The sequence below is a fragment of the Brachyhypopomus gauderio genome, chromosome 8 (genome assembly GCF_052324685.1).
Source record: "Brachyhypopomus gauderio isolate BG-103 chromosome 8, BGAUD_0.2, whole genome shotgun sequence".
Classification (NCBI taxonomy): Eukaryota; Metazoa; Chordata; class Actinopteri; order Gymnotiformes; family Hypopomidae; genus Brachyhypopomus; species Brachyhypopomus gauderio.
The window spans coordinates 15,039,877-15,049,809 of NC_135218.1; the positions used below are offsets into that span (position 1 = coordinate 15,039,877).

A 9,933-nucleotide genomic window follows, 5' to 3' on the forward strand; every position below is an offset into this window, starting at 1 on the left:
ACGTCACAAAACAACAACAACACAGCCGCTGTGGACAGAGGCGGCCGGTAGGGGGCCGCCTCACCGTGACAACGAGGTTACAAAGTACTTAGCGCTATGAACGTTTCGGGAAACCCACCCCAGTATAGTATACAGAACATTTATAAACAGCACTTACAAAATATGTGCAAGAACTAATGAAAGGGCCATTTATGTCTGAGAAATACAGGCAAGAAAAAATATATATTTTTGAGGTTAAATTTGAAGAGTTGCAGAGTGTTGGACCAGAGGGGGAAATAGGTGCCAGAGTCAAGGAACACATGTAGAAAAAGCAAAGCCAGAAGACTGGAGGGAGGAACAGTGAGACGTCTGGCTGAGGAAGACCTGAGAGTGCAGGTAGGTTTCTAATGGTGCAGGACATCAGACAGATAGAAGGAGTGAGGTTATTTAGAGCACTGTAGGTGAGTTGGAGTATTTTAATTTGAATCTAGTATTTTGTAGGGAGCCAGTGAAGATGTTGAAGAACAGGTGTAATGTGATGGAGGAGAAGGTGTGGATGAGAAGGCTAGCAGCAGAGTCCTGAACTGTCTGAAGTCTGTGAGAAGAGGAAGAGTTAATGCCAAATAGAGAGTTGGAATAATCCAAGCAGCTAGAGATGAAGGCGTGGATGAGAATTTCACCAGCAGACTAAGAGAGATGGCCCAATTTTGGCAATGTTGCACAGATGGAAAAAGGACATTTTAAATTCAGAGTTGATATGGGCACTGAATGAGAGCCGATGACACCCAGATGGAAGGAGAAACAATCTTGTCATCGATAGAGAGAGTGGGAACCAGCTTTATTTGAGAAATTTTGAACCAGTGAGAATGAATATTTAACATGAGAAAATTGCATACATTTCTGGATTTCTGATTTCTAATAGATTCCCTATAGATTTGTAAATAGATTTTAAAAATCTGGATTCCATTTGCATAGCAGTGGACGTTAAGTGACGCAAGATGTGTCCTATGGAATGCATGTATACAATGAATAGGAGAGGCCCAAGGACTTGAAGAACGTCATGAGTGACAGCGGAAGTAGAAGTGTAGCCAGAGAGGGTACTAAACTGTTTTCTGTCAGTTAAATAGGATGTGAACCAGTCTATGGCGGTGATAATATTGCCCAGCTCACACAGCCTAGACATAAGGATGGAATGGCTTACTGTGTCTGCACTTAGCAGTAAAAGGACACAAAGAGCACTAGAATCCACACATCTTTACTTATCTTTAATAAGTAGGTTCTTGCTCGAAATCCAGATTGGAACTGCTCAAAGAGATCAAAGAATCAGCAGAATGAAAAGTGTAAAGAGTAAAGAAAGGGAAGAATAAAAAAGAGAATGCCTGGGGAATGAAAAGCTGGAAAATAAACTCTAGTAAACTGCTGATTTCTGCAACTTTAGAAATGCAGGTATGAACCACAGAGAGCAGGAGTAATGGCGGCTATAAGGGGGATGAAAGCGTAAAAAAAGTAGACTTCCTACAAAGTATTTTTAACCGATGACCAGTTTCATAGTGCGTAGTATACCATTAGTATCATTAATATACAGTGTATTAGTATAATTAATATAGGCCTACAGTATATTTCACACAATACTTATTTGCAGCAGTAACACACAAGATGAAAATTTCAGACCCCTCCATGATTTCTAAGTGGGAGAACTTGCAGTCGAAAGTCGCAGGGTGTTCAAATACTTATTTTCCTCACTGTACCAGGGAGAGTGTATTAAGAGACTCAAAGAGAAAAGCATTAAACAGTGCAGCATGCTCAGTGTCATCAAGATAAGGGGGAGCTGAATCAACAGGAAAAGCTGTGGAAATACAAAATGTGTCTTTGATTAGAGTGACATGGTAACTGTGAACAGTGTACGCCTGTGATCAAAGCACGGAAACAGTAGAAGAGAGAGATTCAAAACAGATAATGAAAAGCAGTAGAGAGTGCGAATTTATCATCAGGGAAATCTACATGTTGTATAAACTGGAAACACCAGAGAAAGTGATTAGTAGGGTTAGGACTAGGGTTCATTAATATGAATATTGAAGTCTCCAAGCAGCAACATGCAGGTCAAAATCGAATATGTACATGTAAGGCGTTTAGATCATTCAGAGAGTAATGATACATTAGGTTTTGGTGGACGGTGGGTCATTACAGAGCTAGGTATTCATGTAAGCCTGAGATCTACAATAGCCTATTTGAAAATCGTCGTTGAAAATAGTCTCTGGTCTCAACTCCGGAATGGGATGTACTAGACACGATTGGGGCTTGGGTAGGCCAACTTGTCATGCATAAGATGGATGGCTGAAAATAAAGTTCACTGTTAATGTAAATAAAACAGCCACTTGCATTTCTAGCATAAATAATTTCCATAAACAAGCAGAAAGAAATGCTGTGTTAGTGCATAACTATCATGTGTGATGGGCAGGGTGAGCGAAATAAAACGGGATCAGGGAAAATGGATGGTGTAATGAAGAAATTGCGCAAACCAAAAGCCCGTGAGTCGATCCGAATTAAGGATATTGTAACGGGGCTTGCGCCCCGGAGCGAGAAGACGGACACAATCGCTGAGAAGAGCGAGATTTATTACAGGATATTCCATAGCCATCATCAGAGAAACAGTCCGGGGTCATAACGGGAGGGCAGTCAGAGTAACAAAGGTAAACAGGCATGACGAACACACGACGGGGAAACACAGAGCAACTCACGATCAAGACGAAACAACCAAGCACCAAACAACAGCATGCACAAAAGAACGATAGAACAAAATGAACAAAATAACCGATAGCCAGACTGGGGAAGTGCAGGGATTATAAGGACATGAACTAAACAAGGCACAGGTGATGGCAATGACACCGGGGCGTGGTAACTAACGAGGAATTAATCAAAACCAACGAGCAGGGCGGGACAAACGGGCAAGAACACAGACACGAGGGAACCCAGGGTGACAGCTAGGAGAGGGGGCGTAGCCCCACGTGACAGAACCCCCCCTCAAAGTGTGCCACCCCGGGGCACGCAAGGGCAGACAGGACAGGGAACCACGAAACACGGCGAGGGACAGCGGACACAGGACAGACCGGAGGAACAGACCAGGGGAAAGCAGGGCACGGAGAACAGGGCACGGCAGGGACAGAGAAACCAGAGACTGGCCCGGAGCTGGGCGGGGACGGGGCATCACAGGCAGGGACAGGGCCAGGCATGGGAGCAGGACTGGACGGGACCGGACAGGGAGTAGACACAGGAGCGGGGCCAGGGAACAGGGCAGAGGCAAACACAGAGGCAAAGACAGCATCGACAACAGAGACAGGGACAGGAACAAGGTGAGTGACAACTTGGGGAACAGACATGGGGACTGGGACAGAGACGACACCACTGGAAACAGACACTGGAACAGGAACCTGGAGTCGAACAGACACAACAACGGGGACAGGAACCAAAACAAAGCTGGGGACGGAACATGGGTGCAAGGGGAACACGGGCATAGAAACAGGTGTACAGGGCAGAGCAGAGGGCACATAAAGTCCATGCCCAACAGAGGGCAGCAGAGTCACTGGAGGAACAGGCGCGGTCCGCTGGCGGGCAGCGGGAACAGGCGCGGTCCGCTGGCGGGCAGCGGGAACAGGCGCGGTCCGCTGGCGGGCAGCGGGAACAGGCGGCAACCCCTCCTGGGTCGCGGAGACAGGAACCGGCGAGGACGACCCCTCCTGGGTCGCGGGGACAGGAACCGGCGAGGACGACCCCTCCTGGGTCGCGGGAACAGGAACTGGCGTGGACGACCCCTCCTGGGTCGCGGGGACAGGAACCGGCGTGGTCTGCCTACGGGCAGCGGGGACAGGAACCGGCGTGGTCTGCCTACGGGCAGCGGGAACGGGAACCGGCGTGGTCTGCCTACGGGCAGCGGGAACGGGAACCGGCGTGGTCTGCCTACGGGCAGCGGGAACGGGAACCGGCGTGGTCTGCCTACGGGCAGCCGGAACGGGAACCGGCGTGGTCTGCCTACGGGCAGCGGGAACGGGAACCGGCGTGGACTGCCGACGGGCAGCGGGAACGGGAACCGGCGTGGACTGCCGACGGGCAGCGGGAACGGGAACTGGCGTGGGTGACCTCCTCAGGATCGCGGGAACAGGCTGCAGAGGTGACATGACGTCCTCGGGGGGCGGAGTCGCCGCACTGACGTCCTCGGGGGGCGGAGTCGCCGCACTGACGTCCTCGGGGGGCGGAGTCGCCGCTCTGACGTCCTCGGGGGGCGGAGCCGCCGCTCTGACGTCCTCGGGGGGCGGAGCCGCCGCTCTGACGTCCTCGGGGGGCGGAGTCGCCGCTCTGACGTCCTCGGGGGGCGGAGTCGCCGCTCTGACATCCTCGGGGGGCGGAGCCGCCGCTCTGACGTCCTCGGGGGGCGGGACCGCCAAGCCGACGTCATCCCGGGTCTGAGCCGGCCACTCTTGCCATGAGTGGCTAGTACTCCCCCCCAAAAAACACTTTGGGAGCCTTTGGGGAGTGGCTTCCGGGAGTAGCGGAGGGAGGTCCTCTTCCACAGGGTCCTGGGCGAGCCTGGAAGAACACACAGACACAGAAGCTCCTCGGTTGCTCTCTCTGCGATGGCTCCGCCTCCCTTGAGGTGTCGGGAGCTCGCAGACGCCATTGAGAGACAACCGAGGGTTAAGCCAACGCTCGTCTGTGCGCTCTGTCCGTCTGCCCGCGACTTGTACTACAGGTTTCTCCTCCCTATAGTGATCACCAAGCCGGGCAGACTCATAGCGCTCAACAGGAGTCTCGTCGCGAAAGCCAGTCGAAGTTGTAAGTGACTGCGCTTTCTTCTGAGTGCGACGAGACTTCCGTGTTCCCACAGCGCCAGGGGAATTTCTGTCTCTGGTTCGTTCGTGCTGTAATATCGGAGAGTCGAACCGAATTAAACCAGCCAACATCTCATTACAGCGATCGAACTTACCAGAGTCTCGCTCTCTCGCTGTGTCCTTCGGAGATCGGTTATTATGTAACGGGGCTCGCGCCCCGGAGCGAGAAGACGGACACAATCGCTGAGAAGAGCGAGATTTATTACAGGATATTCCATAGCCATCATCAGAGAAACAGTCCGGGGTCATAACGGGAGGGCAGTCAGAGTAACAAAGGTAAACAGGCATGACGAACACACGACGGGGAAACACAGAGCAACTCACGATCAAGACGAAACAACCAAGCACCAAACAACAGCATGCACAAAAGAACGATAGAACAAAATGAACAAAATAACCGATAGCCAGACTGGGGAAGTGCAGGGATTATAAGGACATGAACTAAACAAGGCACAGGTGATGGCAATGACACCGGGGCGTGGTAACTAACGAGGAATTAATCAAAACCAACGAGCAGGGCGGGACAAACGGGCAAGAACACAGACACGAGGGAACCCAGGGTGACAGCTAGGAGAGGGGGCGTAGCCCCACGCGACAGATATAATGACCAGCGGTCAACTGGTACAAAGACAAGACATATATAGACGAACAAATGACTCTCAGGTGAGACGGATCGCGGGCCCCGCACACCTGAGGGACGAACACCACATGACCACAACAGGTGCCGCTGTGGACGGGGCCGACCGGCAGGGGGCCCTCCGCAACGTGACATCATGCTGTTTAGCTTTCTTTAGCTCATTACTTAGTGATTTTAATTCTATATATATATATATATATATATATATATATATATATATATATATATATATATATATATATATATATATATATATATATATATATATATTGAAATATGTATAATTATATATCAATATATTATATATTAATATATTATATATATTAATAATATATATATATATATATATATATATATATATATATATATATATATATATATATATATATATATTAATATATTAATAATAATATATATATAATATATTAATATATTATATATTAATATAATCATTCCTGTCCGGGAAGAAATCTCAGGGATGAAAGTTTCGTTTTATGAATGAACGTTTTATACACGCGCGTTGTGCTCGCGGGCGGATGAATTTAGTTGCTATGGCTACGTCTTGGTGTAATGCGTCATGGTTTTCTGTTGTACGCTGAGTTTGGCATCTGATCGCTTGTTCTTATAGTCCAAATAAACATGGACGAATGTGGTTTTGAGAGTAACCCTGACAAAAGAGCAGTTATTGGGGTGTGGTGAGTAGGCTGGATGAGCAACTAGCCGAATGCTGTTTTAGGATAGGATAGCTAACCAGCTAACTGACGGCTAAACTTGGGAATTGTGTTTAATTTAATATTTAATATTTTTTAGTTTTTCCACTAGGTAGCTTGATGAAGGAGAGTTAAAACATGGCAACAAGATTACTTGCGGCCTTCGATGTCTTGGACATCTACTCCAAGAAGGTGTTGGATAGACATACAAAAGTGAATCAACCTCTTAAAAAACACGTCTATTTTTTTATTAAATAAGTGTGTTGCGCAAGGAGTCAAATTTGGAGTCAAGTTATTTACGGTCTAAATTATTCAAGTGATATTCTGAACCAGAATCGCTTTTCCAGGTAAATGAGCAGGTACATGGTGCGAGAGGGCAGCACGTTGTGTATCGTAATCCTGACACTCCGCAAGTGACTGAAAACCTTGAACGTTTCGGTGTTGAAAGAACGAACAAGCTCAAACACAACAGTGAAATTATCAGCGAGGAGGACGTTTTAAAAAGGCTAAGGTAAAGTGGACGGATTACACTCATTAACTCATTAGCTGCATGTTACACATACAGGGTTACATTTGTAATGAAGACACGGACAGGTTTAGTTAATACTGTAATGGTTCCACACACTTCACTGATCTACGAACCAGACTTTGTTCACGATGATGTGTCATGTTTAGGGTGCCAGTGGCAACAAGTCTGAACAACGTTTTCTGCACCGGATCAGTTGAGCTTGTTAGTAACAGAATCAACATAAGACCTTTCATAAACCCCAAAACAATGACTGGGTGGACATCTGCAACTAATATTGAGTCCTCAACAGGAACCTCCACTTATGGAGGTTAGATAATATGCCATTATCTAAAGTTGAACATACTAAGGTAATATTGAAATGATTACAAATAAATACCAATTTTTTGGGAGTAAACATGTTTGCAGTTAAATGTGTTATGGAATTGGATGTGTATGTGAAACAGAATATTAAATGTTTTGTTCATTTCTCATTCGTTAGTAGTTCATCCCACCTCATAAAATCTGGTCTCACTGGTTTCTTCATTTGTGTATGTAATGCATTTACTTATGCAGCTTCAGCAACTGTATAATGCTCTTTTATTCCTAGAGGACGAGGGAGTGAGTATGATGCCCCCGAAGAAGCCACGGACTTTGCAGTCCAGCAGGCAGTCACCACACAGAATGAAGTGGTCAAAAGAGGTGTCGTATTACCTGCCTGGACATTAAATACTGCAGCCTTTGCTCATTCATTCATCATTCACCTGTGATAACATTAACCTGTGATTCTATTTCATGCCCAATTTTTTGCCTGATAAATGTCTTTGCATTTTACATTCAGCTTTGGTGGGCTATACTTTCACCCTACAAGCCTTTGTCCATGTGCTGGCTGATAGAATTTTTTGCCTTTCAGGTGGAGAAGATACCCTGTTTATATGCACTAAACAAGGACACCAGCAAGGCACTGGTAGGCAGGTGCCTTGGAAACATTAACAGCTCTCACTGGTGTACCAGTTTGGTTAATAATGATATGACACATGGCATTGTGAGGTGAGGTCTAATACAGTTGCTTCAAGTTAGCTCAAATTCCAAAACAGATAACCTGTGTATGTACATACATGTTTTTGTCTGAAAATTGAATGGACTATTTAAAATATCTGAGCCAGTTGGAATCATAGTTTCCCAGCAAGTTACCCAAAGGGAATAACATTAAGATTGGTGCCAATTTACCTCACAAAAGTATGTTTACTTCAGTAAGTGTCAAAAGAGCTATTAGTTTAATGTTAGAATATCAAAGTTCATATCTTCTTTCAATAGGACTGGAAAGAATTGTGTAAAACAGCTGTCCCATGAACAGTCATCTGACTCTGAAGAAGGTGTCCACTTTGAGCCTGCTCCTCTTAGCTTTGATGATGAGCTGGAGAGGAAGGATGTGAAAGTTCTCACAGCTCGTCCTGTCAATGCTTATGAAGCTTTACCGGTAAGCACCTTCATCCTAAATGAGATCTATTAGTAAGGTTTTCTCCTAATGTGTTTGTTCTTAAAGGAAACCAAACAAGTATGCCTTCTGACATAAAATCTCTACTACCTTGTGCATTTGTTTGGTCTGTTCAGTATGTTACATGTTGTACATGTGTGCTCTCACCACAAGAAAATCTTTGTATGTGTAACATACTTGGCAAATAAAGTGATTCTGGTTTTGTCCTTGGAAGAAATTACTGGCCAAAGTATTATCAAGTACTTCACATCCACACTTAGGTGTGTACTCTAGCTCTTTTGGCTGAACGGATGCACTTAGGGAAATCAAGCTAATCTTTATCTCCCTCCCAGTGAGAACCTGTCTGTGTTCTTCCCTCTGGCCACAGATAGCATGTGGCACATTGCAGTGAACCAGCCCTTTAAAAGTAATCATTTATATTACAGAACAAGGCCTCAACACACAGAGTTTCAAAGGGAACATGTACATATATTCTCAAGTGTTTCATATGACATCAGTCTCTAGTTTCAAATTGTCCATGTCTCCACAGATAGTCAGTGAAACATATCCTGTGGTTTACAGTACAGCGCAGCACCGCTGTGAGCCCTTCAGTAGCCCAGGCTTCCACTGCCTGGTTCCTCCTGAGCCTTCGGTGCTGGCGCCCACAGTCAGACAGCGCACGGTCTGTTCAGCCATCGTCCACATCACAGAGTCCATGCAAGCGCACCATATTCTGCAGAGTCAGAGGAGGAGACAGAGAGGTGAAGTCATCCTCAGTCCTGTGCCTTATCCAGCTTCTGGACCCAAAGGGAAAAGGATGGGTGGAAATCACACGAACCTGTGTGTGTTGTCAGCAGATGGAAATGTGAACAGGTCTCTGGACCTGGGCAGACTTCCTCTCCATAATCATGGCCATGTGTGTTCAGCGGAGGTGTCTCTCTGCACAAAGAAAGTGCCGCAAATTGCTCGACCCATGCCTGGTGTGAGGGGCCTTTCCTCCACTTGTGTTGGTCCTGTGATTAATGGCATGAATCCCAGTCAAAACTGTGACCCTGAAAAAATACCCCACTTTTTTTCAAATCCGCTACAAGGCACCCCATGGAGAAGGTTAAACAGCAGTTGCCACACCTCAGCCCTGAAAAGCCAGCATAATGTAACCGCAACTCCAAAGAACAGGAATTTCCTGTTATTCTCTAAATCCAAGTACAGACAAAATGGTGTGAAGAGGCTTACACCAAAGCTACAGACTCGTAAGGAGTGGGGCAAGGAAGAAACAGAACCACAGAACTTGCACAGAAGCTGTGAGTCACAAATTTCTGACTGTGAGAGTTTCTATGTGCACAGGATAAGTATTTCCAGACCACAAAACAGTTTAAACTGTGACTTCCAGAACACTACACCTTCAGGAATGAAAACATTGGTCACTGATCACATCAGTGCCTCCTCAGACAGAGCACCCATCACTGATGACACAGAGTGTATTAGCGTGAACGACTCTTCCAGTGCTTACTTGCACCGTCCACAGCCAATAAAGATTCCATACTGTTGAGAGTCTGAATTAAAGGAGCATTGAACAAAAAAAATTGCATTTTTGTTATGTAACACCCAACTTGTATTTATAACCAACCTAAACCATGCAAGGTTTCGGAGTTACTGCTGTCGCAGTTGCACATCTATCCGCAAGGTGGTGACAGAGAGTAGTTTATTTGGCCTTGTGTATGACGTCACCGTGTACGTAGGCA

General features: G+C 46.2%; 1 protein-coding gene across 4 annotated transcripts; it reads left to right on the top strand.

Annotated features, from left to right (window-relative positions):
* Positions 1-6,017: 6,017 nt before the first annotated feature.
* LOC143521672 (uncharacterized) lies at positions 6,018-9,740 on the top strand. 4 transcript variants are annotated; one of them, XM_077014820.1, is made up of 8 exons: positions 6,018-6,194; positions 6,310-6,422; positions 6,557-6,720; positions 6,885-7,085; positions 7,327-7,416; positions 7,628-7,764; positions 8,032-8,194; positions 8,742-9,740. In XM_077014820.1, the coding sequence occupies exons 4-8, from the start codon at positions 7,056-7,058 to the stop codon at positions 9,738-9,740; spliced, it is 1,419 nt and encodes a 472-aa protein (XP_076870935.1). In that variant the 5' UTR covers positions 6,018-6,194; positions 6,310-6,422; positions 6,557-6,720; positions 6,885-7,055. The 4 variants fall into 4 exon arrangements, with proteins under 4 accessions (XP_076870935.1, XP_076870932.1, XP_076870934.1 ...); XM_077014817.1 differs by having other exon boundaries at positions 6,885-7,045; positions 7,325-7,416; XM_077014819.1 differs by having other exon boundaries at positions 6,310-6,401; positions 6,885-7,045; positions 7,325-7,416.
* The last annotated feature ends 193 nt before the right edge of the window (positions 9,741-9,933 follow it).

Excerpts from the sequence above, each read along its gene's own strand:
- LOC143521672 (XM_077014817.1), top strand. The coding sequence starts at position 6,348 with ATGGCAACAAGATTACTTGCGGCCTTCGATGTCTTGGACATCTACTCC. Across the intron at positions 6,423-6,556 it reads TGTTGGATAGACATACAAAA|GTAAATGAGCAGGTACATGG; the intron begins GTGAATCAACCT and ends TCGCTTTTCCAG. Across the intron at positions 7,765-8,031 it reads ATGACACATGGCATTGTGAG|GACTGGAAAGAATTGTGTAA; the intron begins GTGAGGTCTAAT and ends TTCTTTCAATAG.